This window comes from Vipera ursinii (genome assembly GCF_947247035.1).
Source record: "Vipera ursinii genome assembly, chromosome: 1".
Classification (NCBI taxonomy): Eukaryota; Metazoa; Chordata; class Lepidosauria; order Squamata; family Viperidae; genus Vipera; species Vipera ursinii.
In genome coordinates this window covers 12,142,896-12,169,558 of record NC_139512.1, presented here as the reverse complement: position 1 = coordinate 12,169,558, position 26,663 = coordinate 12,142,896, and the positions used below count along the sequence as shown (strand labels likewise).

Here is a 26,663-nt window from a genome sequence, read left to right as displayed (position 1 = left end):
TTTGGCGGGTCGAATCCCGAGTGCCGCGTAGCAGAGTGAGCGCCTGTTACTCATCCCAGCTTCTGCCAACCTAGCAGTTGAAAGCACGTAAAAATGCAAGTAGAAAAATAGGGACCGCTACGGTGGGAAGGTAACAGCGTTCCATGCGCCTTTGGCGTCTAGTCATGCCGGCCACATGACCACGGAGACGTCCTCGGACAAGCGCTGTCTCTTCGGCTTTGAAACGGAGATGAGCACCGGCCCCTAGAGTCGGAAACGACTAGCACGCATGTGCGGGGGAACCTTTACTTTTAATGTCTTCCCCTCTCTAGATCTCTCGTGATTTTTCCTGCCATTGGTCAGTGTGACAGAGAGGATCCGTCAAGATTGTGTGTGTGTGTGTGTGTGTGTGTGTGAGAGAGAGAGAGAGAGAGAGAGATTATTTCAATCATTTAGTACAAATCGTCCTTGATTTAACAACAAATCGTTTAGTAGCCGTTCAAAGTTAGAACGGCACTGGGGAAAAAAAAGCAATATATAACCAATTTTCAAACTTACGACCGTTGCAGTGTCCCCTTGGTCAGGTGATCAAAATTCAGATGCTTGGCAACTGGCTCGGATTTATGACGGTTGCAGTGTCCCGGTGATCCCCTTTTGCGTCCTTTTGACAAGCAAAGTCAAGGGGGGGAGGGGGCGGATTCACTTTACGACCGTATTCCTAACTTAACTGTAGTGATTCTCTTAATCACTGTGGCAAGAAAGGTGGTAAAAGCGGGGGCCAAATCCCCTTAACTGTCTCACTTATTAGTGGAAATCTGGGGCTGGCTTGTGCTCGTAAGTCAGGGACTATTTATAATGTGGATGGTGTACACGATTCTGTGACTTTTAGCGATATTGAGCGATATTATTTTTATTTTTATTTTTATTTTAATTCCATTTATATCCCATCCTTCTCCGAAGACTCAGGGCGGCTTACAAGCTATGTGTTTTACACATAGCCCAAGACGCTTCCTGTTCACTTAGTGCAGGGGTCGTCAAACTTGGCAACTTTGAAGACTGGTGGACTTCAACTCCCAGAATTCCTCAGCCAGCCGGCTGAGGAATTCTGGGAGTTGAAGTCCACCAGTCTTCAAAGTTGCCAAGTTTGATGACCCCTGACGTTAGTGCAACCCGGGCAAGCCGAAAGGTGGGACGTCCATAATTTGGATTATTACAACTGTAGGTGGGTTTCCCATCTGTTTCAACTCAACCGAACGATGTTCTGGAACGAAGATCTGCCCAGCCGCACACGCACGCACACACTGTGGTGTAAAACGCACAAACGAGCTGGGCAATAACTCCGGCTACACAAGCGAAGCAACCTGCTGTTCCCCCAAGGCTGCTTTAAGATTGTCAGATGAGGCTTTTCTCCCATCTTCTCCGTTTTATAGGGAGATGTGCCTTAGGAGTTCCCGGCAGCCTCGGACAGGAGGAGCCTGCAATGGGTCCTGATCCCGGAATGGCTCTCCCGAGGATCCTGGCAATCCTATCAATCCAGGGGGTGGTAGAGACCGCCAGTTGTTCCTTGCATCACTCCAGGCCTTTTTTTAATTGATTGTCTGACTTTGGCCGAACGGTTTTCACTTAATCATCTCTTGAGAGAAGGGCGGTATATAAATTAAATAAATAAATAAATAAATAATAAATCTCGCAATTTCTTGCTACCTTTTATCCATCAGCTGCCAAGTGAAACTTGATCACTTAAGCTTTTTTTTTTGCTGCAGTAAATATGCTGATGCCAAGAGAAGGCTTTTATTATTATTATTATTATCATTATTATTTTATTATTTTGTTTGGTGTTCTGGGGAAAAAAACACCGGCTCAGCTATTTTTGATGGAGTGGCTGAGGTTTCCTGGAGAAGTAATATTTTGAAACGTGTGGAAGCCAGGAACGAAAGCCACCCCTGCCCATTTTTTCCCCCTTAGGACACAAGACAAATGATGTATAAGTTAAAAGTGGGAGGGGGGGAGGTTCCCCTCCCCCAGTCATAGTAATAAGAACTCAGTTATAACTTAGGTAAAATCTTGGCTTTACATTAATGTAATGAAAGTATTTCGATCTGCTGTATGTGACAAAACAATGGAATTAACACCAAGATTGGACCCGCGATCAAACGGTCAACAGTATTCTGGTTAAGGGACTACCGACTCGGGCCAACAATCAAATAGTAAATAGTTTAATTGAAAGAAGACTCCCACTAAACAGACAGGGTAACCCACTAGTATATACACAGAGAGCAAACCCCACACCCTTTTGGTCCTGGAGATGTTACCTGGTTGGGTCATGAAATGTCTCCAAGAAAACCCCGAAGGTCAGAGAGCACCAAGGACCCCACAGTCCTCCTTGAATGAATGAATGAATGAACGAACGAACGAATCTTTATTGTCACAGTGCCACCATGTATACACTGAGATTGGCTGAGCCTCCCTTCGTGCCCTTACCCCCAACTTACAGTGACACAAACCCTCCATCTTATTACACCCTGTGAGCTAATTGCACAACACACCGGCCTCGCAAGTCAATTCTGCATAAAGTTTATAACATTATTTCCCATTCAAGAGCCTGACAGCCCATGGATAAAAGCTGTTCTTCAGCCTGTTGGTGCGGCTGGCTATACTCCTGTATCTCCTACCAGATGGTAGGAGAGTAAAGAGATACCGACCAGGGTGTGAGTCGTCCCTGAGAATTTTCCTCACTCTTCCAAGGCAGTGGGCCCTGGAGAGGTCATCCAGTGGGGTCAGGGGACAACCCACGATGTCTTGTGCTGTGCTCACCACCCTCTGTAATGCTTTCCGATCCGCGGCTGTCAGACCAGCATACCAGACCACAATACTGTACGAGAGGACGCTCTCTATGGTAGACCGGTAAAAGAGGGTCATTAGCCGTTGTTCTACCCTGTTCTTCCGCAAGACCCTGAGAAAGTGAAGCCTCTGTTGGGCCTTTCTAGCCACCTGTGTTGTGTTAACTTTCCAGGTCAGATCTTCACAGAGGTAGACTCCCAGAAATTTAAAGGAGGAAACTCTCTCCACACATTCCCACCCCCCACCCCTGATGTAAAGTCTAGCACCATCTCTTTCATCTTGCTGACGTTCAGCTGCAAGTTGTTGTTGCAACACCATATGGATAGTTTTTGTACCTCCACCCTGTATGCTGTCTCACCCCACCTGTAATGAGATCCACCACGGTCGTATCATCTGCGAACTTAATTATCGCAGTAGATGGGTTGGATGATACACAGTCATATGTGTACAAAGAGTACAGGTAGGGGCTAAGCACGCAGCCCTGTGGCGAGCCGGGGCAAAGCTTCAGAGGGGGAAAAAACCCTTCCTTCCTTCCTTCCTTCCTTCCTTCCTTCCTTCCTTCCTTCCTTCCTTCCTTCCTTCCTTCCTTCCTTCCTTCCTGCACATCTGCAAAAAAACCACCAACCAAGTTTACAGAGCAGCAAGGACCCCACAATCCTTTTTCTCACCATCACGATCTACTCCACAATCCCCATGCCCTTTCAGCATGAATGAGGTTAGATTAGATGAGATAACCTTTCTTGTCATTTTTTTTTCCTGTGGGCACAATGGCACACACGGAAAATGAAATTTAGTTGCTTGCTCTCCAAGCGTACACACGCATAATCCAAGCAGCCTCTTCTTCTTCCACGAGGAGTATAAATCCTTCCATTCCTCACCAACCGGTCAGAGCCGAAGAAGCTTCTTGGATGAGAAGCGAAAAGGTCTTCAAAGGGGGGTGGGAAAGTCCAGTCGCCTCCTGAAAAAGCACCTCTGGGACATAAAAAGTGAGTGAACGCCACCCCTTCTAACGCCGATGATGTTAGCTAGTTGGGTGATGAAACAAACGTCAGCGAGAAAACCACCAAGCTTGGAGAACACCAAGGACCTCACAGTCCTCCTCCTTCCTCTCTTCCTTCTAGCACTGATGATGTTCCCTAGTTGGGTCATGAAACGTCTGCAAGAAAACCCCCCAAGCTCAGAGAGCGCCCAGGACCCCACAGTTTCTACTTTCTATTCAGTCTGATGGTTTCTGGAAGGTTTGTGGCGGTGACCTCTAAAAGTTCAGGCTACTGTGCCAACTGGGGAGTTCTGAGTCATAAAACAGGGCATCTACAAAATGGCTCTACAAGAGAGAGAGAGAGAGAGAGAGAGAAGGCTGTTTTATGGACTCGTTTGCAAGGCTGTTCTTGTGGGCTCCATCTTCTCTATGATCTACAAGGGACACCGTTGCCCATTTCAGTTCTCTGTTAATGATTCCTGTTAAGATCCCCTTAAATTGGCAGCTGGTGACTTAGAGATGGGGTGTATCTCCTGGGTTCGGCCCTTGATCTGAATTTTGCTCCCACACAGAGAAGGGGAGGGCATCCGAGGCGGAAATACCTTGATTTTTATTTTATTTTTTTCCAAGTTCAACCCTCACTACCTCACTCTCTCCTTCCCTCTCCTCACTTACCCCCTCCCAACCTTCCAGAAACAAACCAAAGTACCTTTTTTTTAATTACTTAATACAAATCCCTTAAGCCACCATTTGATGGAGGTGCTGAGGAGATTTTTTTTTTTCTCCAGCCCAGCCAGGAATCTAAAACACAGCCACCATCTGCGGTTCGGTGTCTCTCTGGCCAAATTACGTTCTCAGGACTTTCTTTCCTCGGCAATTTTTCATTAAGCAAATTGGGTTTGCTGGAAATTGCGCGGCCATAAATATTTTTCCCTCCCTCCTTCGCTCCTCTCTCCAGTTCGATGCTGCTTGTTTCTCACCAGAAATGGGGAGGGGAGCCATCCTTAAACAAAAGAATCTGGGCCAGAAGCAGCCTGCAAAGAGAAAAGACACACACACACACACACACTCAAGTTTGCCTTTGTGGATTGATCACAGGTAGTACTCGGATGTACGACCACAATCGAGCCCCAGATTTCCGTCGCCGAGACATTTGTCAAGCGGGTTTGACTACTTTTCTTGCCAACGTTGTTAAGCGAATCACTGCAGTTGTTAAAGTAGTCACACGGTGGTTAAGTGAATCTGGCTTCCTGTTAGGCATATGGTGTTAGCCTACAATGTTGGGTTGAAAATATATTAACCATAATGCTATGTCTTTAAGTTGTTAATTGGCCAATGGGTGTGTAAGTGTTCTCATGGCCATAAGAGAGAGCTAGGAACGTAGCTTCTCTCTCTCTCTCTGAATTCACTGATCTCTACTATTACTGTTTTTGCTCTGCTGTTGGTTTACTACTGTTGTAAACCTGAACTGTGTATTGACCTCTGGACCGGTAAGAAGACTTTGTATTTTGGATTACTCCTTGGACTGTTGCTATTGTTTATGACCTGGACTGTTTATTTTTGACTGTGCATTTTTGTTTTTACACCACCTCAAAGTAAAATACTTTTTGCTTTTACAACTCAGTGTACTCTTACTGTGTGACTCTTGCTGCTCTTAGTACCCTTCCTTGTCTGTGCAACTCTTTGGTAGCACAAGGAGATCTCTGCACAACAAATTCCTTAACACTTCCCACCATTGACTTGTCCGAAGGTTGCAAAAAAGGGGATCGCGTGATCCCCTCCCCCCCACCCCCTCCGGGACACTGCAAACTGTCACGAGTACGCATCAGTTGCCAAGGCTCTGAATTTAGATCACGTGATCAAGGGGATGCTGCAACAGATGATAAGCATAAAAATGTTCATAAGACACTTTTCCAGTGCTGTTGTAACTTCGAAAGGTCACTAAGTGAAACTGCTGTAAGCCGAGGACTACTGTTGTCGGCCCCTGTGGGGTCCTTGGTGCTTTCTGAGCTTGGGGGTTTCCTTGCAGGCGTTTCATTACCTAACTAGGTAACGTCAGCAGCGCTAAACGGAAGAGAGCTTTGCTCCTTTTTTAATGTATTAATGGCTTGGACTATGTTGGCACGTTGGTATGGCAAATCTAGACAGCACACTAAAAAGCAGAGACGTCACCCTGCATCTTTTCCCTTTGTCCCCCAAGGGCATCCACACCTTCGATTACATCTATAAAGTTGGTGTTGGCTCTTAGCAACCGCATAGCTCGGTTTGGTCCAGGATGATCAGTCCCTAACCTGGTCCTTCAGCTCTTCCAACAGTATCCCTGTCATCATACATGTCATGGTTCCGACGGATGGAACTCTTCAAAAGAACTTCGAGGCATCGTTTACCTTAAAGGATCTTTTATTCGAGTAGCATAATATCGGCACTACATAATAAAGCCAAAAATTGAATCCCTCTCCCCCGCCCACTGGGCACCCAGTATCAAAGCACAATTCCCTCCTCCAACTAACAGTCATAAATCACATTCTCCAATTAGCTTGAAACACAGGCTTCCTCTCCAGCCCGGCCAATTCTTTATCAGCTTTGGGCTCAGTAACCTTGATTCTCACGTTAAGTTTAGTGTTGTTATGTCTAGCTGGACTCTCATTCACATCACCCCACCTCCCAGCATCATCTAACTCTAAAAGCGAAAGGGAAAAAGGTTGCTACATTTCCATCTGTTGTCAATGCAAAAACATCCGATGTCGGCAGCGTTGACAAACCGAGTACGGACAGTCCTCGACTTACAACTGTTCATTTAGTGGCTGTTCAACGTTACAACAGCGCGGGGGAAAAAGGGACTTGCGACTGTTTCTTACACCGAAAACTGTTGCAGCATCCCCGTGGTCAGGTAATCAAAATTCAGACGCTCAGGCAGCTGACTCATATTTACGACAGTTGCAACATCCCAGAGTCTTGCGATCCCCTCTTGCAACCTTCCGACAAGCAAAGTCAGTGGGGGAAGCCGGATTCGCTTAACAACTGTGTTCCTCACTTAACAACTGCAGCGACTCACTCATCAACCGTGGCAAGAAAGATCACAAGTAAAATTATTCCCTTGACGGTTCTCTCACTTAGCAACAAAAATGTTGGGCTCCGTTGCGATGGTAAGTCGAGGACCACCTGTACATCCACCTTGTTGCTGTTCGCCCTCTTCTTCATTTTTTCCTCCCACCTTTAAATGGTTATTGATCGTTTGATCTTCGCCTGATGTGTCAACGGGGCATAATTTGAGCCTGGCCATTGGTGATCAGGCTCCGTTGTTTGATTGAAAAAACTTTAGATTGATTCATTTGATGATCTGTTTGATCATTTTCTGGACCGTCCATGCTCTTCTCTGGCATAATGATGATGATGATGTTAGAAGGCACCTTGGAGGTCATCTAGTCCAACCCCCTGCTCAGGCTGGAAACCCTACACCATTTCAAACAAATGGCTGTCCAGTCTCTTCTTAAAAATTTCCATGTTGGAGCATTCACAGCTTCTGGAGGCAGGTAGTTCCGCTGGTTAATTGTTCTCACTGTCCGGAAAAATTCTGCTTAGTTACAGGTTGCTTCTCTGGTTCTGAGATGTCAAACGTTCAAAAGCACCAATGCTGCTATCCTGCTTCTTCAAAGTTCACAAAATGTCAGTGTAAAATGTTATGCAAAAACAAGAGCCAAGATAGGCATCTGCTTAGCTTGGCTAATCCGTGTTAAACCTCGGTGTGAAACCACTTGTGCCCGTTTGTTATCTCTGTTCTTCAGCCCCAAACTTAACAGCCTGCGTTCTCTGTATCCGGTATCCATTGCCTCTTTGAAGATTCCTTCTTTTCCATTTTTTTCTTCTTTTACAGTCTGCACACTTTTTTTTTTTTTCCGGAGCGACAACTTGGCAAGATTTCCTTATCTCAATCAGTGTTTCATTTCCGGCTGAGGAAACGTTTAATAATCTTCCATAGCTAATGTTTGGAACTATTATTTGAAATGTGAAATGTACCCCACCCACCCCTCTCTCTCAAGACCACACACATACACACACACACCCACACACACACACACACACTCACTCACACACTCCATTAGCCAGGCCTTCCTACCCAGTATCTGTGGGAATGTTCTTGGTGCTTCCTTGATTAGGCTGTTGTTTACCGTTGGATTGTTTGTCTGAATCACTATTTCATTGATCGGAGTGTCTTTTTACTACTTGCCGGTTGGTGTAGTCCAGGGGTAGGCCACCTTGGCCCTTTTACAACTCGTGGACTTCAACTCCCAGAATTCCTCAGCCAGCCATGCTGAGGGGGGAAAGGGAGAGGTTTCCAGACTGAGCCATACTGGCTCAAGAATTCTGGGAGTTGAAGTCCACGAGTCGTAAAAGAGCCAAGGTTGCCTAGGCCTAGGCCGCTTTATGACTCGCAGACTTCAACTCCCAGAATTCCTAAGACCAGCCATGCTGAGGGGAAAGGGAGAGGTTTCCAAGCTGAGTCCTGGCTGGCTCAAGAATTCTGGGAGTTGAAGTCCGCAAGTCATGAAGGGGCCATAGTTCCCTCATGCTGGCTCAGGAATTCTGGGAGTTGAAGTCCACGAGTTGTAAAAGGACCAAGGTTGCCTAGGCCTAGGCCGCTTTATGACTGGTGGACTTCAGCTCTCAGAATTCCTGAGCCAGCCATGCTGAGGGGAAAGGGAGAGGTTTCCAAGCTGAGTCCTGGCTGGCTCAGGAATTCTGGTAGTTGAAGTCTGCGAGTCATGAAGGGGCCATAGTTCCCTCGTGCTGGCTCAGGAATTCTGGGAGTTGAAGTCCACGAGTCATAAAAGAGCCAAGGTTGCCTACCCCTGGGCTAATCCTAGTGTTAAACTCTGCTTATGTGGGAGTTGATTGCTGTTAGGAATTGTTTTGGTCTTTTTGTCTCCTTGTTGGCTTTTTGATTCTTGCTTTTAAATGGCCTGTAAATGAATGCTATGGGAAATAGTTTGTTGTTTTTTTTTTTTAAAAAAAATGCCAAGTCTCTCTTCTAGCACTAATAACGTGAGCTAATCGGGTCACGAAACGTCTGCAAGCCAAGCTCGGAGAGCATCAAGGTCCCACAGTTACTACCTTGATACGTGATATTATTCACATGTTCGCCATTTGAATCCGAATAAGACAGTCGGAAGGGACTTTGGAGATCTTCCAGTCCAGCCCTCTGCTCAAGCAGGAAAGTACCATTTTAGACAAATGGTTGTCCAGTCTCTTCTTGAAGACCTCCAGTGTTGGAGCCGTTCCTCTAGTTATTTGTTCTCACTGTCAGGAATTTTCTCCTTAGTTCTAAGGTTAGATCTCTCCTTGATTAATTTCCACCCGTTGTTTTCTTGCCTTGCCTTGTGGTGCTTTGGAGAATAGCTTGACTCCCTCTTCTTTGAGGCAACCCCTCAAATATTGGAAGATTCCTATCACATCACCCTTGGTCCGTCTCAGTAGTGGGATTCAAATAGGTGAAGAACCGGTTCTCTGTGTGGCCTGCGCAACAAAAAAATTAGCTACTGTTTCTGCCAAAGCGGTGCGAACCGGCTGAATCCCACCGCTGGTCCTTCTCTTCATTAAACGAGGCCTACCCAATTCCTGCAACCGTTCCTCACGTGTTTTAGCCTCCGGTCCCCTGATTACTGTATTTTCTGGCGTATAAGACGACTTTTTAACCCATGAAAATCTTCTCAAAACTCAGGGGTCGTCTTATACGCCCGGTGCTGAAACGTTAGGGACAGGGCTGGCTGGAAAACCTGGAGCGGATCTCCCATTAGGTCTGCGCAGGGAAAGCGGGACCAATTGGAGATGAAGCTGCAGTCTGTGATTTTTTACAGGCTGGGGTCTGGGCGTCTTTCCTTCTAAAGTTGAAGAGCAGCTGCAGTCTATCTCAACTTGAAAAGCAGGTGGGGAATGCAGCAGTCAGAGCAGCTGCTTAGCTCTAAGGACACATTTGACTCAGGAACTGGGCGGGCTGGCTGGAAAACCTGGAGCAGATCTCCCATTTGGGAAAGCTTTAGAGTGAATTAGGAAAAGTTTAATCCACTTGCACTGTTTTATGTTTACCTGTTTGATGACAAACAGACTTATGTTTATAAGTGACAGTTTTCCTACTAAGTACCTGCATGTTATAAGCATTTGAATTAAAATTACCATATTAAAATCAAATCTGATGTTTTTTTAATTTTTATTTGGTGTGCGTTGGAAGAGGGGTAGTCTTATACGGCGAGTATAGCCCAAAACCTATAATTTAACAGGAAATGTAGGGGGTCGTCTTATACGCCCAGTCGTCTTATATGCCGGAAAATACAGTATCTTTGTTGCTCTTCTCGGCGCTCTTTCTCGGCGCCTTTTTAATACTGACTGTCTTGAATTTGTTCTTCCAGTGCACCTGTCGGAAAGACACTGTGAAGATCTCCATGGATGTTTTTGTGCGGGTGCTACAACCTGAACGGTATGACTTATGGAAACAAGGAAAAGACATCACCATCTTGGATCACATGAAGCCCACCCCTTTAACATCTCCCGAGCTGGAAGCCTGGAATGAGACAAAAAATGCCTTGAAGGCAAAGATGCTACGCAGGTAAGCAAAAAAAGCAAAAAAGCAAAAACGAAAAAAACCCCACCTTCCTTGTGCCTCCTTTCTGAATGTTGACCGTTGCATGTGCACAATGTGCAGCACCAGAATTGTCTCAGCTCTGCAGATGTGATGATGCCTGAGCAGCTGGAGGGAAGGCTCGTGCCTTCTTGCTTGGTAGGGAGAAGTAAAAGTGGAGGGGATGTTCCTCTATAAATTCTACTCCTTTTCCATAAAAACGTTTTTCTGGAGGAGAAAGGAGCAGAAAATGAACATTTGTCTGGTGAAGGTGTACAAATACTGTAGTTGGGCAAAATGTGGCATCCTGAGTGAGCTTTTCAGGAACAATGATCACTATTTTGAGTATGATAAATACCTCCATGTCATTCATCTCTCTCTCTCTCTCTCTCTCTCTCTCTCTCTCTCTCTCTCTCTCTCTCTCTCTCTCTCTCTCTCTCTCTCTCTCTTTCTTTCTCTCTCTCTCTCTCTCTCTCTCTATCTAAATCTGCTATCTCTGCGTTATACAAGTGCTATTTATCAGCGGTATATGTCATCTATCTATCTATCTATCTATCTATCTATCTATCTATCTATCTATCTATCTATCTATATCTATCTATCCCTATCTATCATGTACCTATCTTATCTATCTACCTGTCTATCTGTCTTGTCTATCTCCATACGTCTGTCTGTCAATCTGTCTGTCTATCTATAGCTATCTGTCTATATATCTGTCTGTCTATATCTATCATCTATCTATCTGTATCTATCTGTGTCTGTCTGTCTATATCTATCTCTGTCTATGTGTCTATATCTATCTATATCTGTCTGTCTGTCTATATATATCATCTATCTGTCTATATCTATCTGTGTCTGTCTATATCTATATCTGTCTATCTGTTATCTATCTATATGTCTATATCTATCTTATCTGTCTGTCTGTCTATATCTCTATATTTGTCTATATCTATATCATCTGTCTGTCTTTATATCTATCTATCTATCTATCTATCTATCTATCTATCTATCTATCTATCTATCTATCTATCTAAGTATGAGAGACAGATAGGAAGGGTTTCTGGGAGTTGTAGTCCACACATCTTAAGAGAAACTAAGGCAACAGAGCTTCTGGACATGCCATATAGGCTGGAGGCTAGTACACCCACATTTTACAGAGGCACTGAAATGCAGTGTTTTCAAACTCTTTTAACTACATATGGGTCCTCGACATGGAACCACAATTAAGGCCAAAATTTTCATTGCAATTGTTCAGTGAGTTTTGGCCCAGTTCAAAACCTTGGTTGCCACAGTTATTAAGTGAATCACGGCAGCTCTTAAGTTAGCAACACACTGGTTAAGTGAACCCGGTGTCCCCAGGGAGTTTGTTTGTCGGAAGGTCACAAAGGGGGTTCACACGTGACCACAGGACACTGCGACTGTCATAAGTATGAGCCTGTCGCCAAGCATCTGAATTTTAATCACATGACTGTGAAGATGCGGCAATGGTCACAAGTGTGAAAACAAGTAATGTCACTTTTTTCAATGCCGTTGCAACTTTGAATGGTCGCTAAACGAATGGCTATAAACCAAGGACTACCAGTAAATAAATGAATAATCCTCCTAATAATCCGCCCTCAAGAGCTGCTTACAGCCCTTGGACCGGCAGCCTTCCTACTTTCTCATTTATCTCTGCAATTTAAACATCATAGTAACCCACAACTCATTTTTCCTCTCCCTCCCTCCCTCCCAATTGCAGTCCATACCCACAATTTTCTCCTGTGATACTAAACGGAAAAACATATTGGGCATTCTCCTGGATTCGCGGCTCAATTTTGAAGATTATATAGGAGCCGTGACCAGGGGGGCTTTTGCCCAGGTTCGCCTGGTGCGCCAGTTGCGACCCTACCTGGACCGAGATGCCCTACGCACAGTCACTCATGCGCTCGTGACCTCCCGTTTAGACTACTGCAACGCTCTCTACATGGGGCTGCCCCTGAGGACCACCTGGAGGCTTCAGCTGGTGCAGAATGCGGCCATGCGAGTCGTGATGGGAGTCTCCCGATACTCCCATGTAACACCTCTACTCCGCGAGCTGCATTGGCTTCCGGTTGCCCTTCGGGTGAGATTCAAGGTGCTGGTGATGACCTATAAAGCCCTAAATGGCATGGGTCCGGGATATCTGAGGGAACACTTGCTGCCGGCATCAAGCTCCCTTCGTCCAGTGCGCTCGCAGAGAGAGGGTCTTCTCAGGGTGCCGCCGGTTAAAGATTGCCGGCGGGTAACACCCAGGGGGAGGGCCTTCTCTGTGGGCGCGCCTGCCCTTTGGAACCAGCTGCCCGTGGAGCTTAGGACTGCCCCCAACCTTCGTTCATTCTGCCGGGACCTGAAGACCTGGCTTTTCGAGCTCTTTGGCCCAGGCTGAGAATTTTTTAATTTATAATTTTAACTGGGTTTTTATTTTTTCTCAGGGTTACATTTAATCTTTTTAAATTTGTTTTAACTTTTGTATTGATTTTCTTTTAAATATCCTGTAAAGCGCCCTGAGTCCTTCGGGAAAGGGCGGTATATAAATCTAAATAAATAAATAAATAAATAAAATATTTTCTCTGCTCCGGCTGGCCTCCCTCCGTTCAGCTGTTGCTACTTCTGCTTGGAAACCTTGCTAACCATAAATCAAAACTATCTGGATCCAGCAGGACTGCTGGCTGGGGATCCTGTTTTTCAAGTCGACTTTTAATATTTCCTCCTTTTTTCCCCGGGACGGATGAGGCCGTTGACTGTTGCTGTCCGTCAAGTACAGATACGCCGGCGCGGAAAATTTTGCAGGGCTTCTTGTGTGTTTGAGCTATCCGTTTCTGAAGGAAATTTCCTTCCCGGTGCAGACGACGATGCCCGATAACAACAAACCTCCCCCCCCCCTCAAAATGTGTATTCCGGCAGGTGAAAATTTGCAAACGTTTTTCATTTCGGCAGCCAGGACTTATTTAACCACTCGGCCGTTGAATCCTATCTGTGGGGAGAGCCTGGCTTCATTATTATTATTATTTTTTTGGTCTCCCCGTCTGCCTAGCTTAGTGGAAGTTATTGGGTTGACACAGTTGCCGTTGACACAACGGTTAATTGATTCTGGCAAAAGCCTAATTGGTCAACAGAGTGGGTGGTCAATAGTGAGCAGTGATCCCATTTCATCAGCCTTCGCTGGAAGAGTTTAGACGTGGGCAGCTGTGTCAGGGAGATAATCAAGTGTGCCACCGAATCCTCTGGCTTCCCCCACCATCAAGGTAGCATTGAAAGGAGAGGAGGAAAAAAAAATCTTCGACACGAGGCAGCTGCGTATTAAAGGGGGTCCTCGACTTACGACCACGATTTGCGCCCCCGAATTTCCATTGCTAAGCGAGACGATTGTTCAGGGAGTTGGGCCTCATTTTGCCACCTTCCTTGCCAACCGTTCTTCACCGCAGGGGTTAACGTTAGCAACACGGTCGTTAAGCGGATCTGGCTCCCCCCCCCCGTTGACTTTGCTTGGGAGAAGGTCGCAAAAACGGGGGGGGTCCCGTCACACACACACACACACACCGGGACACTGCACACCGTCGTAAAGGCGAGCCGGTTGCCGAGCATCTGGATTTGGATCACGTGACCCTGGGGGAGGCTGCAGCGGTCGCAAGTGTGGGGAAAACGGTCAGGAGCGACTCGTCTAGGTGCCGCTGTAACTTCGAACGGTCGCTAAACGAAATGGCTGTAAGTCGAGGCGTCCCTGTGCAAGTTGCACGGGAGGAACGGGGACCGCCCAGTCCTGCACCGTCTTTCTACCTTGATGCACCTAAAACTGGCTTTAGAGTGTAAAGGTTAATCCTCGACTTACGACCAGTTGCTAGGGGGCCAAAGTTACAGCAGACACCACCACCTCCCTCCAAAAGCTACTTAGGACCCGATCTTGAGTTTTACGACCGTTGCACGCCACAGTTGCTCACCTTTACGACTGGCCTCAGGGGCGCTGCAGCACGCCACTAGCCGTCTCCCCTTCATCCCCCTCCCCATTAAGCCACCTTCCCACCTCATCGGGTCCCCCACCTTCCTCTTCCTCCTCCTCCTCCTCCTCCTCCTCCTCCTCTTTTCAAAGATCTCCAGCACTCCAGAGCTCAGGGTTTTCCTCCCAGGAATAATTTGTTGTGATTCAGGGTCAGCCTGTGGGTTCGGCATTTGGGTCGGACGACTCAGAGGAGGAGGAGGGGGGTGTTGAAGACCTTGCTGAGGGGGTTGAAGATCTTGCTGATGAGAGCCCTCAGCCAGGCCCCTCCCACCTGGTCACGACGGAGACCCAGCTGTGTGAGCCTGACAGCGTGGATGAAGATGACCCACAGCTGGCCCTGTTCAAGGACGCTCGATGCAGGAGGCAATCAATCAGGAGTAAACAGAGGAAGGCAATGGGGCTCCTCGGAAGGAGGCAGAGAGAAGCCACGCCCTGAACTCTATATAAGGGGAATGTGTGGGGAGGGCTGGTTTGCTGAAGGCAACCGCTTGGATAGTTCGTGTTTCTTAAAGCTCCTGTTTCTTGGTTTGTCTTGTTCCGTTTGTTTTTGTTGTAATAAATTTGGCAGGCGTAATTCCAGCCTCTTGCCTTCTTGTAAAAGGGGTTGTCCCTGCCTTTTCTGCAGGGCCAGTAGCAGGCTGGTACAGAACATAATTCTCGCCCAGAGTTCTCCCTAGCCAGGTTTCCTGAGGTTTAAAAAAAAGGATGACGGTTCCAGCAAGTGAACTAGCCTTCCGTTCAGATCCAGTATATCTAAATGAAAGCAGGGGTTTCCGAAGCCTTTTTTTTCTCAAAAGTGTTAAGGTGCCTCAAGAGTGGAGAGGAAAGAAAAGTTTCCGGGTTTCTTGGATTTGACGATTTGATACGGCAAAATGGGGAAGAAAAAAAAAAGGCTCTGAGGTTTTGGCATTCTCAGGCCCTTGTGTTAATCCCTGGAAAGTGCCACTCTTGTTCACAATAAGATGCTTGGGGAAGGAGTGGATCAGAGGGTTGAAGTGTGGCTTCTTCCCTAGAATATCAGGGACCGGCAGTCCTTCGGAGTCGTCACTGCGTGATTCCGTTTGCTGGAATCCAAGGGTGAGATTCTTAAGAAGGGACCTCGTCCTTCTTACGACTTTGTAGTAGTCTGAACTAGACCGTGTGGTTTAAAAAATCAGTGGCGGTAGGATCCAGTTGTCATTGGCTTTTAACCGTTTAGAGTCATCACCTGGAGCGAAGTTAAGGCAGAATTTGAAGTGCAGTTGCGCACAGAGGACGGAACGCGTCATGTCCAAAACGTACCAACTTTTTGTCGGAATTCGAAACAGAGGAACGAACAGACGAGATGACTTTCTTCCCCGCCCACCGCCCATTTCTCTTGCAAAGAGAGAGACAGAAAAAAAAATCCTGCAAATTTCCTTTTCTGGGATTTTTCTGGACGTGCAGACATGACACCCACCCACCCCCACACACACACAGCCCTTTGCACCTGAATGCAGTCCATGGATTTTTCTCCACCTTTGCTCTGGCCAGTCAAATGGCTCGGGTGTGTCCCTCAGCAACCCTCCCCCTTTTTAAACATTTGTCGTATCTTTTCCAAACCCAGGGCAAACCGGAAGCGAAGCCAGCCCCGAAGGCATAAGACCCAGGATCAGAAGTCGCTCGTGGACGCGATGGCCATGGACACGACCTTGGAAGAGGTCGGAGAGAAGGAGGATCACAGGAGGGTCCCCAACCTGGACGAAGAAGACAAACATAAAGCAACAGACAGCAAAGAAGGTAAGTCTGCGGCCTTGGGTTGCCTGCCTTACTCTCCGTTTCAGAAGTAGCCTTCCCAACTTTTTTTTTTTTTGATGCTGCTGCTGCTGCTACTGCTATAGTCTCTTTTGATCCCTCTCAGCCGACGTCACAATCTGAGTTCCAATCTTTTTCTAAAAGAGGCCCGGTGAGGAGTGGGAGCGTGGAAGATGCCTCAGAGTGACTTGGCCAGGAATCTTGTGTATCGGGGGGGTCTTCAAACCTGGCCACTTTAAGACTTGTGGACTTCAACTCCCAGAATTCCTCAGCCAGCAAACAGGCCGTGAGCATGTGCACCACGCAAACAGGGCTGCGAGCATGCGCAGGAGGCTCTCAGGAACGGCAGCGCCTGTGTGAGGCTTCTGGCACCGCTGCAGCCAGGCTCACGGCGATGCTACCACCGGCACGAGGCTTGCGCTGCAGCCCGCAGCAATGCCACCCCGGCACGAGGCTCACACCGGTGCCCCTGCGCGAGGATCGCTCCGCGGCCTGCAGGAATGCTGCCCTGGCGCGAAGCTCGTGCTGCACCCACCTGTGTTTTGTGCGCCACCACCCACCTGCCGCTTGTGTGACTGCCGCCCCCCATGCAAGGTTCATGGCAACACTGCCTCCCGCGCAATACTAGTGGCAACAGTGGCACGAGGGGGGGTTAAGCACTGCCCAGCTACTCACGCGGCCTGGAGCCCAAGAGGCCACGGCCCATAGGTTGGGGACCTCTGCCCTATACCATTCCAGACAAATGGCTGTCCCAGTCTCTTCTTGAAAACTTCCAGTGTTGGAGCATTCACCGCTTCTGGAGGCAGGTAGTTCCACTGGTTCATTGTTCTCACTGTCAGGAAATTCCTCCCAGTTCCAGGTCGCTTCTCTCCTTGATTAGAATAGAATAGGAGTAGGAATAAGAATAAGAATAAAGCAGAGCTAGAGGGGACCTTGGAGGTCATCTAGTCCAACCCCCTGCTCAGGCAGAAACCTTCAGACAAATGACTGTCCAGTCTCTTCTTAAAAACCTCCAGTGTTGGAGCATTTACCGCTTCTGGAGGCAGGTAGTTCCACTGGTTAACTGTCCTCACTGTCAGGAAGTTTCTCCTTAGTTCCAGGTCGCTTCTCTCCTTGATTAGAATAGAATAGGAATAGGAATAAGAATAAAGCAGAGCTAGAGGGGACCTTGGAGGTCATCTAGTCCAACCCCTTGCTCAGGCAGAAACCTTGCACCATTTCAGACAAATGGCTGTCCAGTCTCTTCTTAAAAACTTCCAGGGTTGGAGCATCCACCGCTTCTGGAGGCAGGTAGTTCCACCGGTTAGTTGTCCTCACTGTCAGGAAATTCCTCCTTACATTCTAGGTTGCTTCTCTCTTTGCTTAGTTTCCGCCCATGGCTTCTTGTGAGCTCCCTCCCTTTTGGTATTCTGAAACGTCCTCAAGACCTGGCTAGGTTGGAGCCACCAGAGAGTTGCTCAGACGGCTGCATTGTCGAGGGAGCCATTTTTTTTATTATTATTATTATTATCTTTTCCCTTCCTCTGGTTGGTCTTTTATTTTTTCTTCTTCCCCACTTTGATGATTGTTTCTTACTATGGATTTTTAATATTTTGCGTGTTTGTTTTTCATCTGTTGTTCTTTGCCGGGCTGCTGTGGCTGCCAACCCTAGGGTTGCTCACCGCGAGATGGGAAGGCGGCTTCAAATCTATTTGATTAATACATCGGCAAATTTTTCAAACGGGCCGTATTTTTAATCCACTCGCGGAGAGTCACTAATAATAAGAGCGTTGACTTGATGGGAGGAGAGCTGGCTGAAGATCCTGAGCCAAGTTCAGCATCCTTACATCCCAGCAGGCCTTGTTTTCTCCCACTCCTCAAGAAAGGAGCCCTCCCCTCCCCACCCCCAGTGTGTGTGTGTGTGTGTGTGTGTGTGTGTTTCTGTGTGTGTGTGTGTATAACTTGTGTTTTTTTATGACATGTGGACTTCAACTCCCAGAATTCCTGGCTCAGGAAGTCTGGGAGTTGGAAGTCCACAAGTCATAAAAAAGCCAAGGTTCCCCACCCCTGCTCTATACCATGTGTGTGTATGTGTCTGTGTCTCTGTGTGTGTGTGTGTGTGTGTGTGTGTGTGCATGTGTACGAGCACATCCACAACATTGTGCAACCGGAGCCAGTGGCTCCCTCCCGTTCGGTCTCATAAACAGCAGCAGCACATTGAGCACTGCGTGCTTGGCTTCTGCGCAAGACTCACACGCACGCACACAGACACACACACACACTCTCTCCGTTACAGCATGGAATCAATGGCCTGAAAAATGTCAACGTCTCCTGGGGGGAATGAGAGATAAGTGGCAGCAGAGGAGCCTGGAGAAAAGGGGGCGGGGAGGCGGGCAGAGAGGAATTGTTGTGTTCGAGACGAGCGGCTTTTAAATGAGAGTTACAGGCAACTGCACAAGCGACAGAAGTCTTCCTTGGCGGCTGAGTAGTTTTGGTCACTTGTTATGGGACGGGGCTGTCCTAATCCTGCTGGGCTTGGCTCTCCCTGGTTAACCTGAGCCCTTAGGACAGGGGTCTTCAAACTTGGCCACGCGTGCCTGGCTGAGGCATTCTGGGAGTTGAAGTCCACAAGTCATGAAAGGGCCACGTTTGAAGACCCCTCTCACACACACACACACACACACAAAAGCTGGTGTGCACGAAGCCGAAGACACCAGCCTGAAGATGACGAGTGGGACCTTGTTGAAACATCGCCAAGACACTCTCAGTCTTACACGGGAAAAGACCCGAATACGCCAAGACCTACATACCTGTAGTCGTGAAAATCTACAAAAACATATATATATATAAACATATACATATACATACACACACACACACACACGGTATAGAGCAGGGGTGGGGAACCTTGTTTTTTTTTTATGACTTGTGGACTTCCAACTCCCAGAATTCCTGAGCCGGGAATTCTGGGAGTTGAAGTCCACAAGTCATTAAAAAAAGCCCAGGTTCCCTACCCCTGGTATATATAGCCTCTTGAACTCAGATGGGCTCATATCTGAGTAAGCTTGTCCAGAATTTCTCTTTAAAGTTATTAGATAATAGATACCTAGAAATTTGATGATAAATACTAGTTGGATTTTGCTTTTCATAATGCCCAACTGCTGATAATGCAACTCCTGCACACCATCAATCGGGAAGAGAAAGGCATATTCTCTTCCTGCAGGCCTTACCGATGGAATTGTGTCCAGGGGTCTTCAAACGTGGCCCTTTTATGACTGGTGGACTTCAACTCCCAGAATTCCTCAGTCGGCCATTTTGATGAAACTGAGTGCTTGGATCCGGACCAGGGGTCTTCAAACGTGGCCCTTTTATGACTGGTGGACTTCAACTCCCAGAATTCCTCAGTCGGCCATTTTGATGAAACTGAGGGCTTGGATCCAGACCAGGGGTCTTCAAACTTGGCCCTTTTGTGACTGGTGGACTTCAACTCCCAGAGTTCCTCAGTCGGCCATTTTGATGAAACTGAGGGCTTGGATCCAGACCAGGGGTCTTCAAACTTGGCCCTTTTGTGACTGGTGGACTTCAACTCCCAGAATTCCTCAGTTGGCCATTTTGATGAAACTGAGGGCTTGGATCCAGACCAGGGGTCTTCAAACATGGCCCTTTTGTGACTTGTGGACTTCAACTCCCAGAACGCCTGGCTGAGGAATTCTGGGAGTTGAAGTCCACAAGTCATAAAAGGGCCAAGTTTGAAGACCCCTTTTTTAGAACATATCGTCACTGAAAATGAAAGAGAAAGAAGACTCATTTTGGAACGTGGACCGAGGTGGAGAGAAAGGAACTTCAGACGCATTAGCAAGCTAGGTATTGAAATCCAGACAATGTGTTGCTGACAAAATATCAAGCACTTGTGATTATTAAAAAAAAACAACTAATGTTGGGCCCAATTGTGGTGGTGAGGACTGTCTGTAATTGTTTTACAGAGCACCCTGCTATGTCCAGGCCACCCTGGTTTTCCCTTCCCCAACACACACACACACACACACACACACACCACATTCCCTTGCTGGGCTCCAAAGTTCAGCTTCTCAAAACTGGGAGGGCAGCTGTTCAGTCTTTCAGATAAGTAAGGGCTGCTGTGTGACTTCAAGGCCGCTCCATCTCCTTTGAGCAACTTCTTCCAAAGAGAAGCCTGACATTCAGCAGACGGAGGGGGTCCCGCATGTTCTCCTGGAACGTGGCTTGGAACGCTGCCCCTCCCTCCCCCGTCGGACTATTTGCTATTTGCTATCTTTTGAAGGCAGATGATACCGCTGTAATGGCAGAAAGTGAAGAGGAACTAAAGAGCCTCTTGTTGCGAGTGAAGAAGGAGAGTGCAAAAGGTGGGTTGAAACTAAACATTAAGAAAACCAAGATCATGGTATCCGGCCCTCTCAATTCCTGGCAAATAGATGGGGAAGAAATGGAGGTAGTGACAGATTTTATTTTCCTGGGCTCCAAGATCACCGCAGACGGGGACTACAGCCAAGAAATTAAAAGACGCTTGCTCCTCGGGATGAAAGCCATGGCAAATCTAGACAGCACACTAAAAAGCAGAGACATCACCCTGCCAACAAAAGTGCGTATAGTCAAGGCTGTGGTTTTCCCAGTTGCAATGTATGGCGGTGAAAGCTGGACCATAAAAAAGGCTGAGCGCCAAAGAATTGAGGCCTTTGAACTCTGGTGCTGGAGAAGACTCCTGCGAGTCCCTCGGACTGCAAGGCGATCAAACCGGTCAGTCCTAGAGGAGATCAACCCTGACTGCTCTTTAGAAGGCCAGATCCTGAAGCTAAAACTCAAATCCTTTGGCCACCTAATGAGAAGGAAGGACTCACTGGAGAAGAGCCTAATGCTGGGAAAGGTGGAGGGCAAGAGAAGAAGGGGATGACAGAGAAGGAGGTGGCTGGATGGAGTCACTGAAGCAGAAGCCTAAATGGACTCCAGAAGATGGTAGAGGACAGGAAGGCCTGGAGGAACGTTGTCCATAGGGTCGCGATGGGCCGGACACGACTTCGCAACTAACAACAACAATCTTTTGAAGAGCCCCGATCCCTTTATTCATGAAATTCCGGGGTGGGGGGAGGAGGTAGATAAAGTCCCATTAATTCACTACACAACTGGTAATCAATCAGAGGAGCAGTCTCAAGGCAGCTACTGTCACGATGAACTGGAAGGCCAGCAGAAATTTCCATTTTGGGGGGCGGGAGGGCAGAGGGAGGATCCGATCTGCAGGCTGGCTTCCCCTGCAACAAAATGCCACCCAGACGATGAAAATCCGGAGCTCGGTTTGGTTTTGACGGGCAGGCTGCTGTCACCAGTGGAGAAATACTGGCATGTTTTATCTGCCCCGGAGAAGAAGGTGGATGCAATCCAGGCATCCCCAAGGGCCCACACAGGATGACGGATGGCAGGGCTTGGCGTTTGTGAGTTTGTAGGCGTGATGTTTCAATCAAGGACACGGACTAGAACGAAATGAGACGGGGAGTGGGTGGCTGGATCCCCCCTTTGAAGGCATCTAAGCGTGCTTCTAGTTCAGAAGGCGGGCTTCGAGGAAGCTGCAAGATAACGTCCACCGGAAATTAACGGGGTTGTTATTTCGCACCTCCTTTCCTGAGCCTTGTACTCAGGGAAAGAAGCTTCTACAAGCTTTTTAAGTTGTAACTAAACCGTGGGCCAGTTTGGCGTGGAGAAGTCGCCAGGCAAGAAACCAGGAGGCGGGCTCTAGCGCCACCTTCATCGTGACAGCCAGATGGATGACTTTGGGCCAATCAACAGGAGACAGTGAGTTCTAGTCCCGCCTTAGGCAAGAAAGCCGGTTGGATGATTTTAGGCCAGTCACCAGGAGACGGGGAGTACTAGTCCCACCTTAGGCAACAAAGCCGGCTGGGTGACTTTGGGCCAGTCACCAGGAGACGGTGAGTTCTAGTCCCGCTTTAGGTATGAAAGCCTTGTTGGTAACTTTGGGTCAGCCCCTCAGTCCAACCCACCTCACAGGGTTGTTGTTGTTGTTGTGGGGAAAATAGAAGGAGGAAAGACTGTTGCTGTGTTTCCCGGAAAAACCCAACCCGAAAGTAAGGACGAGCGTGATTTTTACGCCTGCACCTAATATAAGCCCCAGCCCCAAAATAAGCCCTAGTTAAAAGTCTGCCCATTCTGTCCCACTCCCTGGCTGCTCGTGGCCGCAATGGGGCAGGAGGGTGCCTGGCGTGCCAGTGCTGCTGCCACACCTGCACACCTCAGGGCCCCTGCCAACCACAATGCCTAACCTTAACTCCCCCCCCCCTCCCCGGGCAGCCACAGTGCCTAACCCGAGCCCACAATGTCTAATCCTAATGTCCCCCCCCAGGCAACCACAATCCCTAATCCTAACCCCCCAGGGCAAACACAATGCCCAACCCTAATTCTAAATCCCCCACAGGCAACCACAATCCCTAATCCTAATCTCCCCCACCCCACCAGGGTAACCACAATCCCTAACCTGAACTTTCTCCCCCCCAGGCAACCACAGTGCCTAACCCTAACCCACAATGTCTAACCCTAATCGTCCCCCCCCCCGGGCAACCACAATGCCCAACCCTAATCTGAACCCACAATCCCTAACCCTAACCTTAACCTCCCCCTACCCCCGGGCAACCACAGTGCCTAAGCGTAACCCACAATGTCTAATCCTTGGGCAATCACAATCCCTAACTTGAAATCACAATCCCTAATTTTAACCTCCCCCCCCCCGGGCAACCACAGTGCCTAACCGTAATCCATAATGTCTAATTCTAATCCTAATGTCCCCCCCCGAGGCAACCACAATGCCCAACCCTAATCCACAATGTCTAACCCTAATCCTAATTCCCCCCCAAGGGCAACCACAATGCCCTAGCCTAATCCTAAATCCCCCCCCCGTGACCACAATCCCTAACTTGAACCCACAATCCCTAGTCTTAACCTCCCCCCCCCCGGTCAACCACAATGCCTAACCATAACCCACAATGTCTAATCCTAATGTCCTCCCCCCCCCCCGGCAACCACAATCCCTAATCCTAATCCTAACCCGCCCAAGGCAACCACAATGCCCAACCCTAATCCACAATGTCTAACCCTAATCCTAATCTCTCCCCTGCTCCCCGAGGACAACCACAATGCCTAATCCTAAATCCCCCCTCCCGCTGACCACAATCCCTAACCCGAACCCACAATCCCTAACCTTAACCTCCCCCTCCCCCCAGGGCAACCACAATGCCCAACCCTAACCCACAATGCCTAACACTAAAAAACACACACACATCCAGGTCAACCACAATGCCCAACCCTCACCCTCGCCGACACCAAGCTTGACTCCCCTAACCAAAGGGTCGATTGAAAGGGAATCGTCTTTTGACTCCCAAACAAGATGAGTGCAAAAAGGAAGAGCTATTCCGTCGAGTTCAAGAAGGGTATCACGGAGGTCTCTCGGGGCCGGAACCTCAACGGCTTTCTGCCAAGAGAAGAAGTTGGGCCTCCGAATGGTCCGCAAATGGCGAGCGGAGTACGACAACCTCAGTCAGCAGGTGGAGGAGGGCAACGCCAAGAAGCACAAGTGCGGATCCGGTTGGCGGCCCTTATTTCCCGAACTGGAAGGCAACGTCTGCACCTGGATTGCGGACAGGAGAGCAAAAGCTTTGCTTGTGCGCAATTGCTGACATTTGAGCCTTTCCCTGGCGATGGCACCCCGCTTGGAAATATCCCCGGAAGAATTCAAAGCATCGCGACACTGGCTGGACAGCTTCCTTCAGCGATATGAACGGTCTCTTAAGGAGATCGGCCAGGCTGTTCAAGCCGGAGGGTACGGGACTTAATTAACAGTGCGCCTGTGTTCAGGTCTTTTCTGGATGGCCTTGACTCTTCTAAACACCAACTCTTTCCCACACCATTGCCATGGATGAAACTGTTGTGATTCAGTGTCAGCCTGTGCTCCCAGCAGCTGAATCGGAGGAGGAGGAGGAGGAGGAGGAGGAGGAGGAAGGGTTTGGAGAGCCTTTGGTGTCGGTGGGAGGCTCTGATGCACTGCAGGACTCTCAGCCTGGCCCCTCCAGTCGTGTTCCTCACGAGGCTCAGCTGTGTGAGGAGGAGGTTTCGGACTCAGAGGAGTCACAGCTGACTCTGTTCAGAGACGCTAGAAGCAGAAGGCAATCCAGCAGAGCAAATCAATGAGGCAACTCAGTGAGAGGAGGAGAAGGCAGTGAGAAGCCACGCCTTGGGACTAAGAATAAAAGGGGACGGTGTGGGTGGGGCTGGTTGCTGAAGGCAACCGTTCGGAGACATTCAAAGAGAATCCTGGTCTCTTCTTGCTAATCTGTTTGACTCTTGTTTGACTCTTGTTGGATGTTTTGAATCGCATTTTTGGTTGAAGAAAATATTCTGCTGCTTTTTTTGTTTGAAAGACTTCATTATTTGGAACTGTAAATAAATTTGGGTTGGGTGTTTCCCAGCCTATTGATTGGTAAAAGGAAACGGGTTGTCCCTGACACACACACAGGGCCGGTCGTAGGCTGGAACAGAAGAGAAACCGTGGAGTACACGGGCCAAGGATCTCAAAACGGCAACGGATCGGAGGGTTGCCTTGTCAATCTACACTCCCTCTGCGGCGGTTGTGAAAGTGCACGGGTTACCTGCAATTTGGGGCAAGTCGTCTGGGCGGAAACAAAGCCCTAGCTCTGATCGTCACCACTAAGGCCCCCAAAAGATAAGATTGAACGTGTTTCCAGGCCTTTGTGTTCTTGAAACTGAAAAAGCCTGATGCACACAAGCAGTTGATAAGGAAGTGGGTCGATTTCGATGCTCCCATTGGTTTGGCCAGGTGGCCAAAGAGGTCTGCTAGTCTGGGCTTCCACCGAGAGAAGAAGAAATAGTGAAATGGTGTTTCCCGCAGAAACGACCGCCTATCTCCAGACTCCTGACATGGGCGATAAAGGAGCCGGCCTTGGACCGTTTTGCACGGGGAAATCAAGGACTGCGTTGAAAGGAGAAGGCAGAGAAAGCCCTGTGGAAGCTTTGCGAAGCCTGGCCTAGCAGAGGTCATGACTCGGGCAAAGAAATCACGGGATAAAATCGCTGGCAGTTGGGTTGCCAACGCATCGTGAGCAGGCTACAGGGACAAGCAGTGCTCAATTAAGGAGAGCTGTCTTGCTGGACCTGAGAGATTGGGGCCAACGGTTCTCGGAGTCGCAAGAAATTCCGGCTGGAATTTGGGGTTTGGAGAGCTATGACAGTGTTCCAGAAGACGACAACATGATTGGTTTTTTTTTTAATAAACGTAGAATGTCGTACATCAGCATTGTGGTTGCCCTGTGGGGGAAGGGGAGTTAGGGTTAGGGGGTTGTGTCTGCCCTGGGGTGTGGGTGTTAGGGCAGGGATCCCCAACCCCAGGTCTGTGGACTGGTACCGGGCCTTGGCATGCCAGCAACTGGTCCGTACAAACCACGGAACCAGTCCCTGGTGCCCCAAAGGGTTGGGGACCTCTGTGTTAGGGTTAGGGATTGTGGTTGCCCTGGAAGGGGGTTAGGGTTAGGCAGGAGGGAGCTGGCTGCGGGACCCCTGAGGTGCGCCGGTGTGTGGGGCAGCTCCACTCCACTACCCCTTGCCTCACTTCCCAGCGGCGGCACTAGCCCGCTGGACTCGCCACACAGCCACCTCACCACGACAGTCCTTCAGTTGTCCACACACTTCTCCTCTCCTGAAGGGCGCATTCCGCCGGCACCGCTACTGCCTCCCGGGCATCTGCCCTGGGGAAACCCTATACCAGTGATGGCGCACCTTTTAGAGACCGAGTGCCCAGGCTGCAACCCAAAACCCACTTATGTGTCATCGGGTGCTGGGTGGGCGTGGCCCATTGGGTGGGCGTGGCTGTGGTGGTAACGGCAGACTGGATGGGACTAAAAAGTTCAATCAATCAATTCCAACGTTGGGAGATCTTTTTTTTTTCCCGCGCGAAGTTGAAATCGATTGATGGAACCTTTTTTTTTTTTGCACACGGCGGTGGAGGGAGGCCTAAAAGCGAAAAGGTTTTATAAAACCCAGCTGAAGGCCTAAGACTGGGGCGACGGCGCGCGTGCCCACAGAGAGGGCTCTGCGTGCCCGCTGTGGCACGCGTGCCATAGGTTCGCCACCATGGCCCTAAAAGCTGTTGCAAGCAGCTGGTGGGACGGAGTGAGCAGGCAGCCACGCGGGCTCCCACTGAACAGGGCTGCCGCTTCCGCTGGGCAATCTTCGGACCCCGGGCCTGGCTGCCTCCCCTACATGGGAAAATAAGACATCCCTTGAAAATAATCCCTAATGGGTCTTTTGGACCAAAAATAAATATAAGACCCTGTCTTACTTTTCGGGGAAACACGGGCATGTATGTTCACCGCCTTGAATTATTTATAAAAATGATAAAAAGCGAGAAATAAACGAACAAGCTGAATAGCTGCTTC

General features: G+C 48.6%; 1 protein-coding gene across 8 annotated transcripts in view; it reads left to right on the top strand.

Annotated features, from left to right (window-relative positions):
* KDM4B (lysine demethylase 4B) overlaps window positions 1-26,663 on the top strand; it is a 262,102-nt gene that overhangs the window by 181,741 nt on the left and 53,698 nt on the right. For all 8 annotated transcript variants that reach the window (XR_014492596.1, XM_083363244.1, XM_083363243.1 and 5 more), the window contains exons 10-11: window positions 10,204-10,400; window positions 16,013-16,185. Coding sequence is in view for 7 of the 8 variants with exons in the window: in XM_083363244.1 (XP_083219370.1) it covers window positions 10,204-10,400; window positions 16,013-16,185 (370 nt within the window). In the remaining variant the exon portion in view is untranslated. The remainder of the gene's footprint in view (window positions 1-10,203; window positions 10,401-16,012; window positions 16,186-26,663) is intronic.